The sequence below is a fragment of the Pezoporus wallicus genome, unplaced genomic scaffold, assembly GCF_028554395.1.
Source record: "Pezoporus wallicus isolate ANWC-B61680 ecotype Strahan unplaced genomic scaffold, APGP_CSIRO_Pwel_v1 contig_2908, whole genome shotgun sequence".
NCBI classification, from domain to species: domain Eukaryota; kingdom Metazoa; phylum Chordata; class Aves; order Psittaciformes; family Psittacidae; genus Pezoporus; species Pezoporus wallicus.
The window spans coordinates 3,684,748-3,709,111 of record NW_026642179.1 but is presented as its reverse complement, the minus strand read 5'-3'; the positions used below and the strand labels follow the sequence as shown (position 1 = coordinate 3,709,111).

The 24,364-nt window shown below is 48.2% G+C and overlaps 1 protein-coding gene across 3 annotated transcripts in view; it reads left to right on the top strand.

The window, feature by feature from the left end:
- The first annotated feature begins 9,675 nt into the window (after positions 1-9,675).
- Positions 9,676-24,364, top strand: part of LOC130609191 (chromatin remodeling regulator CECR2) — a 98,301-nt gene continuing 83,612 nt past the window's right edge. For all 3 annotated transcript variants that reach the window (XM_057427872.1, XM_057427874.1, XM_057427871.1), the window contains exon 1: positions 9,676-9,890. In XM_057427872.1, the coding sequence (XP_057283855.1) occupies positions 9,720-9,890 (171 nt within the window). In that variant the 5' untranslated portion in view covers positions 9,676-9,719. The remainder of the gene's footprint in view (positions 9,891-24,364) is intronic.

Here is a 24,364-nt window from a genome sequence, read left to right as displayed (position 1 = left end):
TTTGGAGTGCAGGGGCAGATTCTGCCCTCACCCAAGACATAAAGTGGCATCAACCCTACTGCTTCCCGTAAAGTTACCTCATTTTGTCTGCATATCAGACAGGTGAAGGAAAGATGGCCACTCAGATAACTGGCAGGGAGGCTGGGTGCTGGGTACTTCTGCAAATCAGATTCTTTGTTTAGGTGATTATCTACCACATTAACTTCAAGCAGTGGAGTTTTTTGATGCCATGGTCTAGCAGGGCAGACATATAGGTGCTGGCATACATCCCCCTCTTCCCAGCCGTAAAATGAGGCTTAGACACAAGGATGAACCAGGAAGGCTGGGTGTGGGAAACCCAAAACTTGAAAGCTATTGAGTGCAGAAGAAAGAATAAATCAGCTGGCCCTTCTCCCTGCCAATGCAGGTCTTTTTCCATTACATATCTACTTGTATTTTCATCAAGTCACAGTTTAGAACAATTCAAGTGCTTCTGCAGGAGTAACCATTCCACCACAGCCAGGCCTTTTGCAGCAGGATCCTCATCTTGGATTGAGAGGAAAGCGGAGGTGCATTAGCAGAGTTGTTTTGGGAGCTGGAAATTGAAGCCTAGAGCTTCCTCTGGCACAGACTGGGACCTATTTATCAGATCTCTGTTCAGAAGCCTACAGCATCCCTCCTGCTTAATGCCTGAATGTAAGGAATGCTAGCAGCTTGTATTGACATCCTATTGGCATGGGAAACCCTTGAGCTGAGCCTCAAGTATTTGATGAGAGGTAGTAAATGAAAACCAGCTGGAGAAGTCAATGGTTGACAGTGTTACTAATGGTGCAAGCAGGTCTTTTCTTTCCACTTCTGCACTGCTGATGCAAACAGGACTAGTGACCAAGAGAGGTGATCAGCTGCTGTATTGTGTGGCCTGTCCTAAATACATTACATAGCTTAAGTCCACACCTCTGCCTGCCTCTTCCAAGCTAGCTGTCATCCCTCGGCCAGCCAGGCACCCTCACTTCAGCAGGCACAGCTACTGTAGAGGTTGGGGTGAGAAGGGGTGAAGACATCTTCTCGGCCCCACTGCCAGTATCTCAGGTCTGTTCTCATGTACATTTGGCACTAACAGAAATAGCCCTAAGGTCAAGGCTGTACCCCTGTGAAGAACAAGGCTTTCCCTTAACTGGTCAGCAGAAAAAGCTGAGTATCTTAAAACTCCCTAGTTGCAGGCAGGACTGTTCTGGGAAAAGTCTGGAGATGACTAATGGGATTAGTCACTAGCTCTTTCCCTTTGAGGCTGGGCACTTAAAATCCCTTCGCTCCTCAAATCTGCCAGCCATCCCTCACTTCAAACTGCCTACAGCCACTTTTCTCTGAGTGCCTTGACATGCAAACAGGTTTTGAAAGTCTTTCATGGGCCTTGTTCTCATTGAGACCTGCCTGGATTATTTTTGCCAGAGGAAGTGATCCTAGCTCTTTGCCTTGCACTGGAACCAATGAGTCTGAACCAGCTTAAACTGTGTTTATGCTGAGTGACTTTAATTACACATGCTGAATTCAGCAAACCAGTAGAAGTGCAGCTTAAACTGGCTCAAGAATAGCTACATTAGGGATCTGGAAATAAATACATTTTGTAGTATGTTAGGAAAACTTTCCTGCAAGTAGGCCAGCCCTCATACCCAAACCATTACTGGGAATGTCAACTGCCTGTCTTTGGTATTTACAGAGAAACTGGATTAAGTCTGTCCACCTCACCTAGAATAATAATGTTTAACTTGTGAGTAGCATTTTACAATTTCAAAGCAATAAACACTGAGATACCATGGTAATGAGAACTGACAAGGCACTAGCATTAAATAATTAAGCCTTACAACTTCCCGGAGGTATCTAAATATGACCATTCCTGGGTTATGGATGAGGAAAATATAGATGAATTGTTTTACTCAGAGGCACAGAGCAATTCAATGGAAGAGCTGGAACCACAACTCAGTCCTGCTAATGTTTGGACTGCTGCTCAGCTCTTCATGAGGCTCTGCCTTATTTCTAGATCTGTGCATCAGTGTAACCTAGTATCCCATTCTTAGCAGGATTTAGAAATTAATTACTCTTAATTTCTGTTGACTGTTATGAAAGGAATGGGATTTTAATATCTCCCTACTCAAACGCAGCAGTGATAAGCAGAGTACCGGTGAGGTTGAAAATGGATGCTGGTGAAGTCTCAACTAAGAATTGCACAGGAGTAACAGAAGCAGGAAAAGCAACTAACAGGTGGGTGTCAAATGAAGTGTTGGAAAGGACTGCATTAGCTTAAACCATTCTGGGTCTTGCCTTTTCAACTCCTGCCATGGCTGCAGTAACTGGTATGCACACAACCGTACCATTTTTTAATCTGTATGGACTTAGTGGTTTACCTCCAGGCTGAATCTGGCGTAGAAACCTCCACGGAGAGAACAGATTTGGCACCAGTGCTGAACAGAAGCCCTCTTGCTCTACACAGGTAGGCACTCAGCAACACCTCTCATAGCTGTATGAGGTCATCAGAGAATGATGATTCACATTCTGAATGATAATTCTGAATCACAGAACGGTTTGGGTTGGAAGCGACCTTAAAGCTCATCCAGTCTCATCTAGTTCCAACCTCCCTGCCACAGGCAGGGACACCTTCCTCTAGGCCAGGTTGCTCAAGGCCCTGTCCAACCTGGCCTTGAACACTGCCAGTGATAAGGCAGCCACAGCTGTAGACAAGAAATCAAATTTTCCCTTATATCGTGTCTGTAAGTCCAGACTAACTATGGAAGACTGGTTACAACAAAGAAAATTTCAGCTGCTCTGTCAGGGTTGTTTTGATGCCTCTAATCCCCATCTAAGAAGATGTTGAACAGAGAACTGCATCATTATGGGTTGTAGGCAAAATGGTCTTTTAATTCCCCTCAAGGAACATAGTTCTTCTCTCCTGCAGTGACTGATGGGGAGCTCTTCTGGCTATGGAGCACCTCCCTGCTGTGAAGCATCATCTGCATTTCATCTGGAGCTGTTCTGTTTGCCTGTGAGTGCCTGGCCTCCACAGCGCACTGCACCTGAGCCAAACCAGCTCAGGCTGTGGCGGTGAATCCCAATGAGCCTCTCACTGGGTGTTCAGAAGCAGTCTATAGGAACCAGTGCTGGAGTGCACAGCATGTGTATCAGCACCATTGCTAACCGCTGGTCTGGAAGCAATTAAAATATCTCGTTGTTTATGCCGTAGCACTGATGCCTCTGGAATAGCTGTGGATGGCAAGAGTAGAGACAACAGACCTGGAGAGACATGAAAGCGTTTGGGTTTGCCTATGTCTCTGCTCAGTTTCCCAATGAGGTCTCCAGGGCAGATTGCTAGCTCTTCATCTCGCTTTGTGGCTATGCAAGCTAGCCTGTGTCTGACTTGTCTCTGCCAGATGTATGGACCAGCCCTTGACAGCAGCGGTGAGCATGGCTGACCGCAAACAAACACGAGTGTGGTGTGCCCGTCTCAGGGCTACTCTTTGGGGAAGATTTGGAAAGATCCAGATTACCTGGCTTTAAATCCATAGCCACAAATTATCGTTCGCCTGTTGATTGCTCTCTAGGGGACAAAACATCAAGTTACAACCTGTGGTTTTCAGCCTCAATGGATTAAGAGCAGAAAATCTGTTGAGACCTAAAGCTTAGATCTGTTGGTTTGATATGTAGTTCAGTAAAGCACACAGGAGAGAAGCCATGATAGGGGATGCTTTGCCACATTGGTGCTAGCCAAATTCCCAGCAGATAAGCGCTTTTTGACTAAAGGAGCTGATGCAAGCTAGAAATGGCACAATAATGCTAATTTTCTGCCTAAATCAAGGATGAATGTGTGTGACTGCTGTTATACTTCAAGGAGAGAGCGGCTGCACTTCAGTAACATGAAGTTACTTCTACTTTCCAGTGGTTTGCTATGCTGAAAACAGTGCTGTGGAATAAATACCTGGAATATTTCAAAGAGCATCCATCAGTTTTTCAGATACTAGGTCAGGTTTGCAGGAGTGATTACTTTCGCATTAGCTTGTACACTGAACAACTCAAATGTGTACATCCAGGAGTCAAGCTAAACAGCGCACTGCACTTTGGCAGTTGCTACCTCCACAGCCTCTCTCAGCATGTGAGAAGTTGGAGGATACGTTCTGACCAAGCAACAGGTTCTTGAGCAGATGAACATCAGATCCATGTTGCCCATGGTACAGGCTGAAGTATCATGGCAAGCCTCCTGGTTACTCCAAGGTAGAGGGAAACGTCTGTGTCCCAGATAAATCTGCAGCCCTGTTTATGTTAGCTAAAATTTAAACATTGCTGTATAGATACCATATACCCAGCTCCAGCAACAGACCTTGTGCAAGCTGGTTCATTGCAGCACAGTGCCAAAAAGGGAGAATGACTTTTTTTTTCTTGAAATACTCCTGTTTCCATCTCCTGTCTCTCACACTTTCCAGCACTGTCCAGGCAGACCCTGTTCTCTCTCATGCCTCCACTCAGCAGCTGTTATCTGTGCCCACCCATCTCTTCCCCATTCATTCTCAGGCCCTCCTTTCTACTGACTCCCTCATCTTTTCTCTTGATAACTTAAATTTTCACATTGTTAGGTTGCTCAGACCTCACATTTTGTACCTTCCTCATCTCACCTTCTTATTCAATCCTTCAGCCTCCCACTCACCAGCAGAGACTCCTGTTTGCCCTTGCCTTCACCATGCATTTGTTCCTTTTTCTCTGTTCTGGATTTACCATCTCTTTCAGCCTCTCCCTGCTCTTTCCCTTTCTTTTTCACAGCATTCCTGCTCCTTTCACTCCACAAGTGTTTGTGACTACAGACTTTTCCATACTCCTTCCTAATTAGGAAGATGTATAAATTCCTCCACTTCCCACCTCTCACAGTATTTGCCAGTTTCTCTCATCCCTTGTCTGTCTCATCCTACACAGTCTCTTGACTGCACTGATGTCCTCTATTCCAAATCTATTTTCCTCTCTTTCAGCACTTTCTGGTCAAAGAAACAGGATTCTTCCTGCCGTTCCACTCCTGTTGGTTTTCATGCATCTTATTTCAGCCCTTTGTGCACCACTGCTGTCTCTACTTATAAAATCACAACTAGTAGCTCAAAATAAGTAATTATTAAAATGCAGCATGTCCTTCTTCTCTCAACTCTCCTGGTTCAGTTACAGGAAGCAAAGTTTTTCATCTGCTTTCACATCTCTTCTGTGATCCCTCCAGCTGCATCCATGCTGCTAGCCACACCACTACCAAGAAAAAACTGTTCCATAATTTCCACTACATGTTCCTCAGTTTCCTTGACTTCTTGTCTGAGTCAGAGAGGCAGATCAATGGATTAGAAACGGACCCCTCAGTGCTAAGTACTCCACTTCAGTTTTTGCTCTGTTCAGGAAGGCTTTTCAATTGTGCTATGTAAACCACAAAATCTCTTCACTCAGGAGGCCTTGAAAAGGGAACAAGAAACTTGAAGATGGATCAAAATACAAAGAGCCCTAGCAGGTAGAAGTGGCTTGGGATGAAAGTAGGAGGATAAATCACAACTGCCTTCTGCTTCACCACTCAGAGAACAAAAAGAAGCAAAGGCAGTGAGATTTGCTGGTGCTTGACTATTGAGGCAGGTCAACACATACAAGGGAGCAATAAAATTCAGACATGCTAGAAAAGGGAGTTGAAGCAATTCACACAACGAAATGCAAAAGTTCTGTTTTGAAGACATAGGGGGTTTAATTTATTCTTCCTCTGAATTAGGAAAACATGAACCTCCCAAAGCCCCATGCTTCTGAGAATGTGCTGCCAGTGAGAACAGAGCTTGAGGTTTGGCTAGTCCTTCTGCAAATGTTTTTGTGTCCTTACAAGGGAAGCCTGCAGGTCTGCCTGTACCTAGCTTACAGAAACCCAGTCAGTTGGGCTTTGGCTTGAAGCCATGAAGTGGAAATGCAAGGAACTTAAGAGGTTTTTCTTGAAGATATCCTTGTTCATGATAATATCACTTCAGCTGCTGAGGATCTGACCTTTAACTGTCAATAATCCATTCCTTTGCAGGGGCAAGCTATAGGAGATCTACCTGTCATCAACCTAATATTACATTTCAGTTTTGTCAAATCGGGCACATATTTCAGGTCTTTCTGGAGAAAGTAGAAAGCATTCCTCCCTTTTTCTTGTTTCCAGGTGAAACAATTTGTCATACAGGAATGGGACTTTCAAGCTCTGCATCTCCTACAACCTTTTTATTTTCTTTTGGCACTTTGAACTTGGCTTTTCTCAATGAAATAAGATCAAAAATCCAGAGATGACCTCAAACAACAAAACCATGAGTCCATGATTTGATCCATCAGCCTCAGTTCTTTCTCAGTGTGGCTGTACATGGTATAAGCACTCAACTTACAGCCAGTATGGAAAGAAAGGAAAAGAAACCACACATAAGATAGTGGAGGAGTCTAAGTATGGAGGGCAATGAAAAGTCAGGATTGGATATTGAGTTGAAAAATCAATAGGTACCTGAAGTCTTACCAATAGCCTTGGGGGGGGAAAGATGATTGAGAGGAAGAATACAGCATACCGGGAAAGGGCACTGGTCAGAGCAGGCTTTGCTTGTGTTAGTTAAATAGGAAACTCATAACTGAAGTGGCTTGGAAGCAGAGAAGCACACAGGTTTGTGAACAGAGATATTTGTCAAAGATAAATAGAAGAGGAAGTGCTGTGTTGTATTCACCAAGTGCCACTGAACAGCAGTGGGAGAGCAGAGATTTTTATTCTTCGTTAATAAATCTAAAGAAGTGATTTAAGAACAGTGTAAGAATCTAGCAAAGTGAAGCAACCTCAGGTGATCATGGGCAGCCCCTGGCATCCTTGCATAAAAGGAACAGTAGAAAACAGTCCAACAGAAATAATGGGGACGATAGAGGGAGCCAAATTAATTCACAAAAACGTTAAGCAAAATTGGGAGCATAGCTCTTCTAACGGAGAGGTTAGGAGTTCTCATTAAAGCTCACAGAATTCTTAGTGGGATAGAGTGCAGGGATACTACAAAGCTATTTGACCTAGTGTCAAGAACAAGCAAAGATGCAGCAGTAAGATAAGCTATGGCTGGACATTACAGGAATTCAGGGAGGAATGTCGGGATAGTGCAAGACAGAAATGCAACTCCCCTTGCATGGCCAGGGAACAGAAAGTTTGCTGCATGGAAGCATCAGGCATTAAGTAACACTGCAGAGTTCTGTAACTAGCCCAAAGAAAAACGTGTCTGAGGATTTGTCACCCCAAGATTTCTCACGCAGAGCTATTGGTGGTTTATAGTGATCCCGTATGCTGACAAAATACTATCAGTTAGCCTGCACTCTTCTCCTCAGCAGTTACCCTATTGTAGCTGGAGCTACTGGTTTCATCCAGTGCAGGCAGATAGTACATGAGAGATCAGACATTGCCTCGCTCAAGATCAGGTCTTGGAGCTGTCATGCCTTGAAATAGATTCAGGGTTTCAGTATAACATACTGGTCTCCTGAGAACAATACAGTCAAAAGAGTTTTGGGGAAAACAGATGTAAATACCGATGCTTAGAAAGACAACCAATAAACCAATTTAACAGTGCACATTTTGGCAAAAACCTTGGTGGGGAAGGCCTAGGAAATCTATGCTGTGGGTTGAAATGTACAGCAAAGGGAATTTGCTGTGAATTCCTGTGCATAATGAATGATATAAGATGCTACCTCTAGCATCTTATCCTCTTTGCTGCTTCGTTTCTCAAGTGACCCTCACAGCCCCCCAAAGAGCAGAGCAGTTGTCATACCCAATCAACCCAGTGGCCTTCCTAATCCAGTCTCCTCACTTCAACAGTTTCTGCTCTTTAATGCATCAAAGAAAGGTGTGAGAAACCCCGTAGTGGACAATTATAAAATAACCTGCCCACGAGGGAAGTTTCTCCCTAATCCTTTGCCATCAGTTAGTGGAGATGTTGTGCCTTGAAGCCTGATGGTTTATATCCCTTCTAAAATTTATTTATACCCTGTCTAATGTGACCATGAATGTTTTCAGTATCTGTATAAATGTCTAATCCTTTTCTGAACCCTGCTAATCTCCCGGCCGCAATGAAGCCTCATGGTAACAAATGCCATGTGTTAATTACAGATGGTACAAATATTTCCTTGCACCATTTTAAATTTGCTTCCTTCCAGTTTCGCTGTGTATCCCTTGATCCTGCAATATGAAAAAGGGCGGTGAAATTAGAGCTCACTCATTCCTGCCAAACAGCACTGCTGTCTCTTGATTTGTTTCTTCTCTAAAGTAGCTGTTCCTACCCTCGGCCAAAGTTTTCCTGGGTCAGACTGTTTGGCAGCGGCCTAGGGCATGGCACAGAGCTTATGCTTTCACCTATTCTCTGTTGATGAGTTCATTTGGAAGGGCAGTAGGGAGAGGAAACTCTGAGAGTCTCAAAAGTACATGCTTGAGGTTGCAGACTCTGAAATATCAGACTGCTCTGCGTCAGCTGGTATTAGCTCAGCAGCAATATGATGACACTGACTGATGCCACTGGCCTTTCCCTCTTTGTTGCCTCGAAGTTGGAGACAGAGCAGGTGGTTTCCTCTGCAGTGCCGTTTCCCCTCAGCCGGATCCAGCCGATGTTCAGGCTGTTTCTGAAAGGGAAGGTCTCGCTCCTCCTCCCATCCCACCTCAGGCATTTCTCCGCTTCCTTGCATCTGTTCTGGTGGTCACCCAGCTGTGCCATTAGTCCCATCAGTTCTGGACTAATTGTCTGAGCAATGCGCATCTCTGTTCTGCTGTTCTGTGCTGACCCTGTGAATGCACAAACAACAGCCCATCACCCTCAGACATGTGGAGATGGCACTGGAAATAGCAACGGAATGTAAGGTGTGAAGGGGGGAGGCTAAAACTTAAGAAGTTAGCCAAATACAGGAAAGGAAAGGCTAGGAAAAGTGGGACTGGTATAAAAATGCCCTCAGCCAGATGAAGGTAGGAAGGAATTCCTAAACCGCGGTTAAACTCCACATTTATAATGGTTTCACTGGAGGTAAGACCCTAAGCTGCTACAGCTGCGCACCATTACAGTCAACTAGGTTGGAAAAGACCTTCAAGATCATCAAGTGCACCCATTACCCCAGGATGGCCAAGTACACCACTAAACCATGTCACTGAGGGCTTCGTCTACACATCTTTTGAACGCTTCCAGGGACAGCGATTCCCTCAGGAGCCAGCCGCAGCATCTCCCCACCACACCATAAAGCTCGGGGAGCGGCCCAGCACCGTGGCTGAGGCAGCGTCCTGGCATCCGACAACCAGCCCTAGCGCCCTGGGGACCGGAGCAGGAGATCCGCCGTGGCGGGGTGAAGGGCTGAGACGGGTGACCCCTGAGGCGAGGAGCATGCCGCAGGCGGGGGGCGGCGGTTCCCCGGTCGGTAGGGACCCCTGCAGGGCGCGGGCAGGCGGCGGAGGATGGGCCCCCGCAGCAGCGGCGGCGGTCGGCGGCAGCAGCGCCCCCGCCGGCCCTAGCGCCCCCGCGCCGGCGCCGAGCAGCCCCATGCGCGGTCGGCAGCGAGGGGGCAGCGCGGGGCCGCCGGGGGGCGGCCGCTGAGCGGCGTGGCGCCGGGGGGCGGGCGGAGCCGCAGCGCCGAGCGGCGGCGGCACGCAGCCGCCCGCGGAGTGAGGCAGCGAGTGAGTGAGCGGGCGGGCAGGCAGGCAGGCAGCCGGCCGGCGGCCGCAGGAGATGTGCCCGGAGGAGGACGGCGGCTGCGGCGGCGGCGGCGTGGCCGGCACCGGCGGCCCCGAGGCGGCGGTGGCTCTGGACGAGCTCCGCTCCTGGTGGGAAGTCCCGGCCATCGCGCACTTCTGCTCCCTCTTCCGTACCGCCTTTCGCCTGCCCGACTTCGAGATCGAGGTGAGAGCCCCGCGGACGCCGTTCCCGTGCAGGGTGCACGCCCCGGTGGGCAGCCGACGGGCGATCGCTTCGCGCGCCAGCCCTCGGGCTGTTACCGTGCCGCGGCTCCGTCCCCGCTGCGCTCCCGCTGCGCGGCGGCTCCCGCGCTCCGCTCCCCGGCCCCCCAGCCCCACTTTGCCCCGGTGAGCCGCTGGATCCCGGCGCGATGCAGCGCGGGTGCTCCCTTCCGCCCGCGGCAGATGCACCAACTTCCCCGTGTCCCTCCCGCGCGCGCTCGCAAACTTTCGGCGCGCCCGTCCCGGTGCGGTGGCGGCGGCGGCGGCGGCGGTGGTGGGCAGAGTTGCCCCCAAGTCCCGGCTCCGGAGCCGGCCGGGCAGCCGCAGGCGGAGCGGGGCCGGCCGCCGCCGGGCCGCATTGTTCCTCCGGGCCGGTGTCCGCGCACAAAGGTGGCGGGAGGGGACGGGCTCGGCAGGGAGCCGGCGGCGGGTCCCCCGTGCCCAAAATGGTGGCGGCGAGAGGCGGGCCCGGCCCGGTGACCCCCACTATCCTCGGGGGTCCCCGCGGCTGTTCCTGAGGGTAGGGGGGGGTTCCCCAGCCCACACAGCCTGCGCTCAAGTTGGTCCCTTTTGTTGAAGCGGGGGTGTCGGTCCCCACCTGGCTGGTGCCGGTGCTGGTGGATGGGATGTGTGTGTATGGAGGGTCGCCGCCGAGGCGGGCGGCGGGAGGTGCAGTCGTTCTCCTCATCCCGGCGTGCTGGGCTCCTCCGCGGGGCACCGCGCTGCGCATTGTGCGGCTCCTCGGAGGCTCCGCTTGCAACTACGGTGCCTTCCTCACCGACCGATCGACCGCCTGTGCTCCCCGCGTAGGGCAAACTCTCGGCTTCCTCACTTTCGTGCCCATTTTTCCCGTGTGGGTTTTGGATTTTTTGGGGGGAAAGGGTGTAATTTTTTTCATTATTATTAATTCTTAGTTTCGTGCGCGTGGCTAATGCTCCGTAAATATTTTGTGCTCCGGCTACAAACATTACAAACGAAGTGTGTCCTGGTAAGAAATCTTTTGTGCTTGCTGTGAAAAGCCATTCTTGCCAGCGCGTTGGCAATAAACCCGGGTGAATAACGTGGCGGCGTGTGTTTGTATTTATTTTTTTTCTCTCTTTAAAGGCAGTAATTGCCCCGTGAACGCGAATTCCAAAGATGCTTAAAAGTTCAATGGGATGCGCGAAGCCCTAAAGAGCAAAACTCCTCGAGCAGGATGTGAATTTCTGAAGAGGGGGAATCCCTTCTGCGGTGCGAAATCTTGAGAGGGGATAAGGTCTCGCAATGATGCAACTTCTTGCGAAAGGGAACTCCCCTCCCCCTCCTATTGATGCCAAACCAGTAAAGGGGGAGGCTCCCCGGGCCCGGCAGCGCAAAGTCTTGAAGGAACCTGAATTTACAATGATAAAAGAGCCAAGGCACTAGCCTTTCACCTTTGGAGGCAATTAGCATCTGGCTTGCTTCACAAATGAAGTAAATGTGGGCTCCCCTTTGCTTCCCGGAGCACACTTAGGGTGGAGGTGGGAGTTAACATCACTCGGAACAAATGAAGTTGCTTTTTTGGGGAGGGGGGAAGGGATGCCCGGGGTGAGGAGGAGTGCATGCGGGTTGGTGCTGGGGGTGTTGCAGAGCACAGAAGCAGCACATAGAAAACGTTGCCCTCAAAACCACCTTGGTGCACATGGATGGCTTGGCAGGAACAGGCTTGGAAGGATGGTGTTGGTCAGAGGGACAGTGGGAATCAAGGTTAAAAGTGGGATGCTCCGAGGGGACAGATGTGCCTGTCAGATCTCAGTGTCTTCAGGCACATGGAGTACATCTCCATCCTTGGCACAGTGTGAAGGAGCCTGGTGCAGGTGGTTTCAAAACTCGCTGTTCCTTGAAGCTCACCATCTTGTTACCCATTGCATGGCTTAGTTATTTCCATTTCACCGCTTGTTTTGGAGATATCTGGGAACGATTCTGTGCACAAAGAGCTTGCGCAAAACAGTTCATGGGGTGAAACCAGTGGCCAGTGATGGATCTTACTCCTTTTTTTCTAAGAGTACTGCTCTGTGGTTTGTACTTTATTTGGCTGCATAGGGAAGGTTCCTTCCTTCATGTTGTACCTAATAGTGCCAGTTCCCATTCTGGCTACATACAGGATGGGCTTTAAGTTTCAGGGGTGTCTGAATAAAATGGAGGTGGCTTTTCTAGGGGCTTATGGGAAGCTCTGGGACTCAAGACAAATAATGGGAGGAAATGAACCCCTTGCCAGCCATCAAAAATTGAAACTGTGCTCATGTACAAATGACATTTTCTTGCTTTAGCTTTGGTTATCATGGGGATGGGTGCTTGTGGCAAAGTGCAAGCTGTTTAAGAAGTTACTGCCCCTCATGGGTAACTTGGGGTGAGTAGCTGGGTCCATTTGGTGGCAGAGTAAAACAGGTGGTTTGAGTGAACCTGCTTCTCATGTGTGGAAGCAGAAATGGAGCCCTCAAATTCAGAGGGTGTCTGCGGGAGGATGGTCATGCCCAGGCTCCTGGAGCTTCACAGCAAGTGTCTGTCTGACTGCCCAGTATTGCTAAGGGATGGCCTTACTCTGGCTGCAGTTGGCTTTTGGAGGGTATCTTCTTTCTAGGAGGGCTGAGCGCCTCTCAAGTTAAATCCTAGTTTGGTGGCTTTTTCTTTCTTTCCTTTTTCTGATACTAATGCATCTCCAGTGGGGAGCCTGGTGCTAAACTCTTACAACATTGTTACAAGTGAAAGTTTTAAACAAACCTTAATTCTGCTTGTAATAAATATCCCCTTCTTGCTCTCTCCCTCCTTCCCTCCAGTTTAGCAGGCAGTGTGGTTAAGGTTTCACTGCCACAGTCTCTGTAGTTCCCAAACCAGAGAAAACCCGATCTTCCAGTATGTTTTAGTGTATTGTTGTGTTTTCTTTTTAAAGCTGTAGTTATTTACTTTTCTAAACCCCTTCCTCCCCCCCCCCCCCGATATATTTTTCTTCTGGTGGGTCTGCCCATAGCTAGCAGGGAGGCTCTGCAGTGATAGGCCATCTGGACCCATCCTTCTTGCGCTGAGCAGATTCGCTAGTGGTATTTGAGAAGTTTTGGGCTTTAGTACAGAGAAGCAGCATGGAGCTCTCATTTTTTTCTTTTCAAATGCAAACCTTTCTCCCCCTACTTATTGGCCCAAAAGAGAGTGAAGCTTCCAGATGCAGGGCTGCCATCAGCAGCTGGATGTCAGAAACCTGGGCAGCAGATGTTTTGTTTTTCTCATTGCTGGACCAGTGTGTAGCCAGAGACTGTGGGGAAGGGGTGTCCGAAACTGAAAGAAAGAAGCGCATCCATCACGCCGGACCCTGGGCATTGTTCGGGGAGGGGGTGGGCGCAGCCAGCCCCCATGCTGGCTCCAGCAGATGCAGGCGCCTGACAAGGCACAGGGCTCCTCTTTTCAAACCTCTGCCGCAGCATCACCCGGCGATGGGCTCAGGAGGGGTTCAGCTACCGCCAGCGGGTCAAAAGTTCAGTGGGCCAGGAGCGGGTGCTCTGGGACATGTTCGGCTTCACGCTGTGATCTCACGTGCATCTGTGAGGATGGCAGAGAGCGCTTCTGCCTTCTGGGGTAGGTCTTGTCTTTTTTTATCCTCCTCCCCTTTTAAATGGCTGCCTTGTTGGCCATCTGCTGTATAAAACTTCCACGCCACTTCAAAAGTGGGCTTTTAGTTGTGTTGGCTCGGATGTTGTGGCTTCTTTCTTGATGGTCTGTAAAATCTGCATCGAGTGGGTTTGTCCTTCCCTGCTCTAACAGTACTCCAGCAGGAGGAGGTCTGGCTGTACGGGACACATGCATCATTTTTTTGGAGGCATTGCCTTGATGGACAGAAAGGATGCTTTCCATAGTCAAGTTAGTGCAGGTGATGATAGGGAGTGATTTGTTTCCCTCTTCGAGTCTCGACTGTAATACGGGACACCTCTCGTGACAAAGTGTCTCCTGGCCGTGTGCCCTCCCCTTTGCAACTGAAATATCTTCTTGGCAGCTGTAGGGATTGTTTGCATCGAAAATATTAGGGGAATATTTAACATTTTCAACCGTATTTCAGCGCAACTTGAAAACACTGGACAGAAGCCAGCGTGGCGCGGCCACCCAGCTCTTTGGCATGTGCTCCCAGGAGCTGTGGGCTAAAACATTTAGGAACTTCTGCCTGGGTAGGTCGAGGGGAGGTGACTTTCCAGAGCGCGCTTGAAAATAATCAAAACGTTGTTAACTTAGTTTATTTGGAAAAGGGGGCAAAGCCACATTACACAGGGAAAACATAAATCTTTTCCTGTGGTTTTTAAAAGCGCCTTTGGGCAAATTGCCTCTGCTGTTAACTTCACTATGGCTTTAAGATGCTTTTCCTTGCCTCTTGCCCCTTCCTAGCACTTCGAGCTCTGGCTCTACCTTTAGGTACATTCCTCTGGCTCCCAGGCAGGGCACCGCTGCTCCTGCGCACCTTTTTCCTCCTATAGTGTGGTATCTATCCTGCTGGTTCTTGAACAGGCTCTTTCTGTCAGGATTATGATGTGGCTGTTACAAAATCAGCAACTGCTACTGCTCCTGTGGGTCTCCCAGGAGGAGGAAGAGTGTGGAGAGAGGGAGAGCTGTGCTGTGGCCATCTGAAGGAGAGAGCAAAGAACAGGGTTTCTTCTATCTGTGCAAACCAGATACAGTTTTAAAAGCAAAAGTAGAGTTTTTTAACATGCTAAACTCTAAATATGTTAGAATTTTTCCTAGTGTGGACGGATGGCTGAGCACGCTTTGACCTCCCCTGTCCTGTCATGTCAGTTCCTGCTGAAATTACTCTGGAGCCCCTTGCTGTGTGCCATCCAGGTTCATCCCTTGTGATCCATGACACCAAACCAGCCCAACCTTCCTGTTCTGTCAGTGGTTTGTACAGGGTTAATTGCACAGCACTAAGCCTTCACCCCTCTATAGCTATTCTGGTCTGGTGCTGCATTATTATCTGTATTACAGGAACGTGTACAGCGTCTACATGTTGTTTGATAGCTGAGATGGCCAGATAGTTTCTGATCAGAAGAATTTAGAATCTAATAGAGATCAATGCAACAAGTAGGTGCTGCAAACTGACAAAAATATCAGTGAATTCACGTAGCTCAGCTCTACTCCTAAGAGGGGAAGTCTGAGTTGGTTTAAATGGTTTTTCAGTAGAATGGCATAGGATGTTCATCCCTCTTGCCCTTTGCCTGTTGGTGGTGGCAATGTTAAAGTGGAAGGGGACATTAGCTGCCTGAAATGAGCAAAACAAGAGATCTGCTCACTAAAACTTCACCTGTACAAAGGACCTGGCTTTAGAAAGAGCTCATTGTCTGAGGAAAGGTATAGTAATTGCCAGTGCATGGAGAGGTGCTGTATGTCGAGTAAGCAGTGATGGAAAAATGATGGACTCTGGACATACTGAAAAGACAAAGTGTCCACCCCATTGTGTGGAGAGACCTGTTTCTATACCTTTGTGTGAATTTGGGTTATACACCACAGTCATTCTGGTGGTTCTGCTTCCCACAGGCAACATCGGCTTCACCAGAGAAGAGGGCATGAGCTGGGTGTTTGTTGTTTGAAAATTGTTTGAAAATCAAGTTTAAAAAACAAATGAAATGGAGGGTTAGTACTGGTTTTACTGTTTTTTCTACCTGTCCCATCCACTGTTTGGTATAGGTGCTTCAGCAGTACCCCATCCCTCTCCCCATGTCTGTTTCAGCCACAGTTCTTACTTTGCTGGTCTTCAACTTTTGCTGCCTTAGTTATTCTGTTCATAATAGAATCGTTAACACTCTACATGTCAGTATTGGGCTCTAGAGTTCATTGAGATTAATGGAGGGGGAGGCAGAGAGATACTTCTCAGAGCTGTTGTTTCAAGTGGTCTGCAAATTGGAAAGCATTATATCAGTTTCCATTTCAAATGCAAGTCACATCTTTGCCAACTGTAGATCTTAAACTTTTTAACAAGTGTTTACATTTTATATAATGAGAGTCTAGTGTAATTGGATACAAAAAGAAGGAATAGGTAGTTTAGGAGGCTGATATGTGGGTTAAAACATTATCTTAAGCCTATGAAAAGAAACAAGAAGTGACTGCACGAAGCCAAAAGGCATCTGAACAATGGATAAGGAAGGTTATTTTGACAGGAACATTTTGAAAGGATCCGAGTTAGGTGACAGGGGAGTTGCGGAATGACTGTAGCAGTCGAAGGCAGAAGAAAGAGGAACACGATAAGAGTTTTGGAGATTTGGAAGGGGTACATGGGGGTTGGAGGCCGTTACTTCTTCCGCTAGTACAGCTGACTCTGAAAATCATGTCCGGTGTTAGCTGAAGTGTTTGTGCACCCACAAGTTTAATGGTTTAAGCTGAATTTACTTAAAAACCAACTTAAAATAATCTGCAAATCTTCCCCTGCTTGGAGGAAAAAAATGTTTTGTGTAGTAACTTGAATATGACTTTGCAGTCTGCTTTGTTTACGGAGACTCGAGTACCACAAACCTGTACCGATTCAATGGAGCTGATGTAAACTACTGCATAGTGCATCTAAATTAGGCCTCAAAAAGTTCTTTCCTTTTGGAATTTGCTCTGACCAAACCAGCTAAAAGTAACACCTTTAAAGTGTTGCAGCTTTATATGTAGACCTGCTTAACTGCGGTCTTTCTCTCCCGGGGAATAATGCCGGCAGAGCTGTGCCATTCTGCCCCTGGCATCTGTTAAGTGCCTGCATGAAGGGTGAAGAATTAACTTTTGTAATGGCAATGGATGCTTTCATAGACTTCTTTCAGGCAAAAATCTCCTCAAGAAAAGGGCTATAGTCAGAAATGACAACAGCCAGGGAGTTAAAAGTTCCCGAATTAAAAGTTTATCCGGTAAACCTCAGTGTAGGTAGATACAATTTTTTTTTTTTCTTCTTATTTTTTTCCCCCCTCCTCGTTACCAGAAGCAACAGCATCTGCTGTGGTGGTGGGAACAATGCAGCCTAGTGATTCCTCCTTCCTTACAGTAGAGAATCCTGTTAAACACACAAGGCTGTGCCTCAGAGTGTATCCTTTCAGCAGGCTTGTTCCTTTTAATGGGTGCCCATTCCTGGGGTCTCCATTGTTTCACCAACAATAGCACTAGGGGCAGCTGATTTGGTTGACAGAAAATGCGTTAATTTAACAGATCTATTCCCTTTAGCCGGGCTCCTTCCTATTGTGCCCCAGTTCTCCCCCAGTTCCTGGGGAGGAGGGCCCAGAGAGCAGGGTCTGTTAGGTGGAGGGCTCCTGCAATTAGGAGGGGTTTGCAGCCTTTTGTGTGAGGAACAGAAAACAGCTGATGGGGGGGGGAAGTGGTGTTCCTGAGCTTTGCTTGCTGCAAGAGCACATATTTCCCTGCTTTTCTGGGGGGCTTTTAAATCCACCTTTACTGGGGATGGGGGAATAACTTGACGCTATGGGCTGAAGGCAGTCAGGGTCTTTGCTTTGCTTGGGGGTGGCCTCACAGCCCAACATGACAATTCCTTTCAGAGCTGGCTCAACTTCTTGATAAACTCTTTATATCTCTTTTATATATAAATGCTTAGCTAAAACGTCGGCTTTCCAGTGAAAAAGTAAAGCTGCTGTTATCATCCAGGCTAGGACTGCTGAGGGCTGGCTGGAGAAGGCAGTACGTAAAGTTAATAATACTAAACAATGTGAAACGTAAGGGGCATTATGGTCCTTGGGCCACCTCTGCCTCAGGTCAGACCACCAGTTTCATGTAGTTTTGGTACTGATCTGATTTAGGCAGTGCAAGCTGTCCACCTTAGATGTACTTACACTGGTTCAGCTCTTCCCTTTATTACTGTAGCTCAGTTCAGTGACAGGGCAGTAGTGCTGGGAGTCTGTTGGTTTTCACATCAGTGTGCTCAAGCTAGCATGTTCAGCCTGGTGGGAGGGAGGGTACATGCTTTGCCAAGGGAGCAGTAACCAAGACCATGTTCCCTTTCAGGCCCTTCTTCAGGCTTCTGACTCTGTTATCTGCTTGCTGGGTCCTGTTATGGCTTTTGGGGGGTTTTAGTCCTGTGGCAGGAGCAGGACCTCGTGCTTTTGGTGGCCCGAAGCTGCTGGGTCAATCCGCTGTGTCTCCTGAAACTCTAGCCTTAGCTTAGTTCTGGTTGCTGGGGCTGGTGATGTAAAAGGAGCTCTGGAGAGTCTTTTTCCTCCTTGTTGGAAAACTGTCACTTCTCTGGCTCTTGCTCTCCAGCTAAGCCTGCCCAAAAGGGGCTGGAGCTTTGCACAACCAAAGGGTTTGGAAGGTAGAGCTAGCTTTCTCATTTCTCGTGAGCACTGTACACAGGGAGTTGTGTGGAGGCAAAAATATTTATACACCTATAACACAAGGCAAAGAGGGTTGCGGGGTTTGTTTTTTTTCCTTGCATGGGTGCTTTGTTTGTTTTAGGAGGCAAAGGGTGAGAGTTCACTTAAAGAGCTTGCCTCTTAATAGAGCTTGTCATTGTTGCTAATATAAAACAAATGAGCATGGGAGAGGAGCCAAAGGCTCCCTCTTCTGGTGTGCTGGGAAGGTTCAAATGCTGAAACATAAGGAAAAAAATTAACACACCCAGCCCACAAACAAACAAACAACAACAAAAAAACAGAAAGCAAGAAGACCCCTTCTGTGCATTCCTCTGGTATTTTAAGATCTCACATAGGCCTTATTGGTCCAACACATAAGTTGCTTCATGGCTCCTGAGTAAGTAACATTAAATGCAAACTACATTTTACTTGCAAGTAAAAGTGAGTCCTGGTTTCAGAAGGATTCCCAGTCTGAACATGAAGAATGGCAGCCCTTCATGTCCCCACATCCCACTTTTCTCAGTGTTTCTCTTTACTTCCCTTTTCTGCATCCCTGTCTTGCAAAGATCACGTCTTGTCCCATGCAGCTTCCAGGCCGCATGTGTGCATTGGCATGTAAACATGTTTAGGATGGTTGCAGGAGCCAAGTATTGTGAGCACTGTCTATAGAAACTGCGTGTCCAAGACTCCAGCACTCCTATTGCTTTTGCTTGAGTCAGCCAAGAATTCAAAACTTATTAATGGGTGATTGATGGAGAAATGTGTGCAAGGAGTAGTGCTTGGTTGGGATTTTTAGATGCATTTTCTAAAACTCCCTGTACAAAGTGTGTGTGCCTCCAAAACAAATAGGATTTCAGGGCATCAAGAGAAGTGACTTTTTTCCCCCATGCCTTTTTGTATTCTCCACTGGAGAATTTGGCATCACATGGCCGTTTTCCTTGTGATGTTAGTGTGGACTCACAAGCAGTGTCTGGTGCAACCAACACGAGGACATCAATTCTCAAGCCACCCTCCCACGGCAGCTCTTGCCACCCGTCACGGATGGCAGTAAAACTGCTCACCCAGATTAAAAACCGCAACTCTTTCTTCCTTCAAGTGAGCCATGTCTAACCAGGAGCGGTTGGCTCCCCCAGCCGGCTCCCTCCGCAGCCCCACAAAAGGGTTGTACCAGCATGACTGAAGCAGTGACACGGGAATGGAAACAGGCAGTGGGGAGGGGAAGGGAAGGGCTTTTTATAGCTGACGCTTCTGCTGAAAAAAATGCTTCTCGCACGGCAGCCCTGGGTAGCAGGTGGAGTGAGACTGCGCAGGTAGCAAGAGGTCATGCAGCGAGGGGGGCACCTGGGGAAAGACCCTCATCGACCTCTGTAAGAGGTGGTTAGGGTTCCTTTTTGGTGCTATATCAAGGCTTGCTTGTTTCTTGTTTATGTTCTGGATAGGAAAAGGTTCACACTGGAGTTGGTGGGTGACCCTTTAAATGGTTTTCCAAGTCAGACCTGAACACGCAGTTGAAATCAGTTAAACTTCACTGTAGCTGGCAGTCTTGCATAAAACCAGAAGAGTACAACATTTTATCTCCTTTCTTAGATTCAGGCTTTTCCTTTTTAAAAAAGCCCAAATCATTTCCACACAAAAGTTTCCCTTAGGCTCTGGTCACCCAGCAATGCAGGTGTCTATCCGTCTATGCTTGCCTGTGCTGAAGAGGCTGGAGCAGCTTGCCTGGTTGGACAGGGCAGCCATGTAGAATAAACAGGGAATAGCAGTCTCGATTTCCTTTCTTTCAGCCTGATACAAGGTGCTGAGGCACAGAAGACTATTTTGCCCTTAAGATAATTGTGTGTTGGAGAGGATCAAAGGGCTTGAGTTTTTTTTTTTTTTTTTTTTTTTGTTGAAAGGGGATTTTCTCCATGGACAGCTGCAGTAGTGCATTAGTAGTGCAATGGATTATCTTTCCATGATCTGTAGGATCTCAACCAGCTATTGAGGGGCCCCGCTGAAGGCTGCTGCTTGGGGGAGGCAGAGTGAAAGTCTCCTGCAACAGGGAGACCTGTAATGCCTGTGGGCTCGGACCACTTGACTCCCCCTGCCCCAGCAGGGTGGGTGGTGCTGGATATTCTTAGACTGCAGATAGTGCCATGAGCATGAGGAAAGGGAGCCCAGCTCTCGGTTATGATTAACTGCAGCTGATGCCCTGCATCCACCCTGTTCTCCGATGGAAGTGCTTATTAAGGAATGTGAGAAGGGAGCTGATTCCAGCTGCTGCGGCATCCCGTAAAGGGCAATGTGTAATTTGGGAGGGTGTTACGAGTCCCTTGGCTAAACAAACTACTCGCTGTAGTAAGCGCCTGACCTGCCAAATGCCTGGGCTTTCTCATTTTGGGAAGTTTTGGATGATGGCTGATCCGCAAATAGCCGTGGCATTGAGCGGGAGTCCCTTCGCATGCGTGGGTGGGTATCTGTATCCTTGCTCTGTGGCGTCTTGGCACGGAGGGGTGAGGTGTTGCATGTGGCCTGATTGTTACAAGGGTGGGATGGGACAGGGCTTGCTGCTATCAGAGGTGGAGATCAGGTCATGCTGTGCCTCCCTGACCTGGTTTCGGGGCTGGGGGATAAGGGGACTGGAATGTGCAGGGCTGTCAAGGAATGTGGGTCCCCAGGTGGCCGCTTCAGTTGCTTGAGCTTAAGTCGGGCTCGAATTGCATCTGTGTGCTGGTTAGTAAGTGTTGGGGCAGCTCTGCTGTGGCAGGTTGTCCTCTGTGAGCTTCCCCTGGCAGTAAGATGCCAGAAACATAGAGGTGACAATATATCTTTTTAGGCAATAAACTCGCCCCTTGGGCAGTTTGAGAGTTTCCTGCTGACTTTAACAACACAAGTTTTATCACTTTTTGGGTGTTTTTGTGACTGGTGAGACACACAATGGGATGAACCCGGCCTTGGATTTCAGGGCTGAGGTTTCTGGGACAGGCCGTTAGAAAGACTTGACTTTTTTTGTAAGTGGGACTGGCTTCAGAATTGGAGGTTGAACACAGACCGCCATATGATGTTGTGTTGTTTCTCCTTGGAGGAGTAATTACAATTTATAATCATTGCCTAGTCCGTAGCCAGTTGGCAGGAAGGCTGCTGTGAATGGATTGATTATTAGTGGATGCTTCATTGTGCTGTCCAAGCCTGAATTTCTTGATCTAACCGGTTTCCTTCACTTGGAATGGCTGTAGTCAGCAGAGGGAAGGGAGGGAGATAACGCCTTCCCTCTCAGCAGTGCTGTTTCTTGTTCATGGGATATGATCAGGGAAGAAAAGGGTCAACAAAAAACATCAAGACTTAAACGTTCTCATAGAGAGGCAGCTGGCTGCCTGGGGGTTGCTTGCAATTTTCCTGCTTCCTCTTGGGATCCTCTCTGTATTTGTTTTCAGCTTGGTGGCTGGAACAGAACTAGTGCTGCTTGGTGTGAGTGTCCTGGGGGCTTTTCCTGAGAAATGTGCTGGGAGAGTGGAAGCATCACCCACCGGGAAGGTGATCTAGTGCTTCGAAATGCAAAGGCATGCTGTCAGCTGCGGCTGTTGGAGCTGAGTTAGCATTTACACCGGCAGTAGAGGACGCACAGAAGTACGGATGCAGCAGCGCAGGCTTGAGGAGCTTGGACAGCAACATCTGCCGGGCTCCTCGGATAAACGCTGGGATGGTTTGGTTGTGCTGAACCACATCCTGCTGCAGCTCCTCTGATAAACCTGGGCTAACTAATTTAATGTTAGCAGCTATGCAAAGGTGGAGTAGCTGGCACTGCTCTTTGGGAAAGGGAGTTTCTGAGGAAGGAGCTGATGGAGGAGGTCGTGTGGCAGGCTTGGGCTGGGCTGTCTCACTGGGCTTAGGCTGAGTGGTAGCAGTTGGAAGAGGACAGCTGAGCTATAACTTAAAAAGCAGAGGGGTGGGAGACTCCACGCCAGGTCTTGGAAGTATGATCCTAAGCCTCTGTTTGCCTTCCTCCTTTCCTCCCCCACTCCCAAAGCCCCTCTCTCCCTGTGTGGAAGTGTCCCAGTTCTTGCAGCTGTGTTAATTGTAATGGGTCATTTAGTCCTGAAATCCCTGTTTAAAAGGGGCAAGTCCTTGCCTCGTGTGACAGCTGCCGCCTTGCACTTTTCCCCAGGCTGGAAATAACTGCATATGACACAGGAGCAGAGCATGGCGTGGGGGAGGGAGGAGGGTTTCTGGCTTCCTCTTAGTGCTATAATGGCTTTGCTGTGTGACTCTTCTCCCATGTGGACCATAGCACAGTCATGCCCCACATATTTAGCAGATCTCTCAGTTGGCAGTGCCTAGGCGATATGCTAACAGCCTGGCTCTCCCTGGGCTCTGGTCGCCTGGAGTCTTCCTGGGCATCTGGGAGCATGGGAGAAGGGACATGAGGTGGTGGTGACACAGGACACTTGCCTGGAGCATCAGGGACCGTCTTTGGAATCAATGTGCTTGCCTGTCTGGAAGGAGGATCTGTCCTCTTCTGTGCAGAGGCAGAGACAACAAGAGGGAAGGCAGAATGGTTTCCACTCCTTGCTCCCATCTTCTCTCCAAAATCCAAGGCTTGAGCCCATGGAAACCTGGCCAGCTTTTCCTTCTAGCTGAAGGGCTGTCTCCTGATTGGAATGACAGCTTTGAACTGGAAGACATTATTTCATTAGTGTGCTAATCAGATACAGAGATTACCTGATTGGCTACTTAATAATTAAATGAAGTTGCCTGTAATTCTTTGAGCACACACAGAACTAATTAAATTAACCCTTCACTGCCCTGCAAGCCTAGAGTGCACTTGTGTGAAATAGAGAGGGCAGCTTCCCCAGTGTGGGGGACCGTGAGCAGAAGGAGGTGATGGTCAGGAGGTAACCAGTGCTGGACTGCCAAGGTGATCTTTTCTCACCAGGAACCTGAAGAGGAGAAGATGGCATGCTATTACACCTTCCAGTTCAGTTGGCATTCAGTGTGCCTGGTGAGGGATCAGTATGTCTGGCAGTGCTCTACCAAAACATTTTGTCCCCACATAGCCTAGAGAATGTATCAGGCTTATGGAAGTTGGTGCCCAGGCACCAGCTGGTGGCTTTGTATCACCTAATGAAGAACAAAGCATTAGTGAAGAAAGATGCACTTTCGGTTCTTCAGGAGACGCAGTGAAGCAGAGATCAGATGTTCTCGTGTACCTTTGAAGCATTCTTTTCCCCTGTCCCCAGTGGCACACAGCCCCAAATAAGCCAGGTTGTTTTCATGTGTTTGACAGCGTTCCACTACTTAAACTTGTTGACCACCTCTTTCTCCCTACTGCTTCAGTGGCAGCTTGAGGAACTGCATTTTGCACGTGCTCACAGGATTAAGTGTATTTCCTATAGATGGAGAAGGGCACAGGAGTCGTATCAGTGCCAGTACTTTCCTTTGTTGTAGATTTAAAACCAAAAATGTGAAAAGGGTAACAAACAGAAAGTTTCTTTGTGTTTTCCGGCCGCGATGCTGTGCCCAAGCTTTCAGCTTCTGTAATGCTGGAGGTGTGGCACAGAGTTTGACTTTATAGTGAAAGTCTAGTTTTTATAACATGTGAGAGTATTGTTATGGTGTTGAAGACACTGTTCAGTTATTTCATTGCTAGGGTGAAGAGTCAGCATCTGTAATTTTTTGTACATTTTTTAGTACTGAGCGCTTGGGTTGAGGCAACAGGAAACCTTATAATAATCCAATCCTGTTCTCTTGTTGCTGCCACTGTCTCCTTCTAGACTTTGCCCATACATGTTAAAATGAAACTGTCAAATTAAGCACATTTCACTGTCATCCAAAACTAAACTTGGCAGAGAAAAGCCCTTGGACCTTCTGGCCTGAGTTAACCATGGCTGGCTTCAGCTACCCCAGTGAGGAACTGCAGAACAGCTTTCCCCTCCCCTGCAGTCCATGTTGCTGGATCTGTCCTCCCCTCAAGATCAATGGTAGCAGCAGTGCCCTTGGAGTCAGCTGATTCTCAGCAGAGGGATAAATATGTGAGCCACTGCTTTGTCTTTAAAAGCTGGCTTCCACATCATGGGCAGTCTGAAATGCCTGCAAAACCGGGCCAGGAGACGGAAGAAAGCTG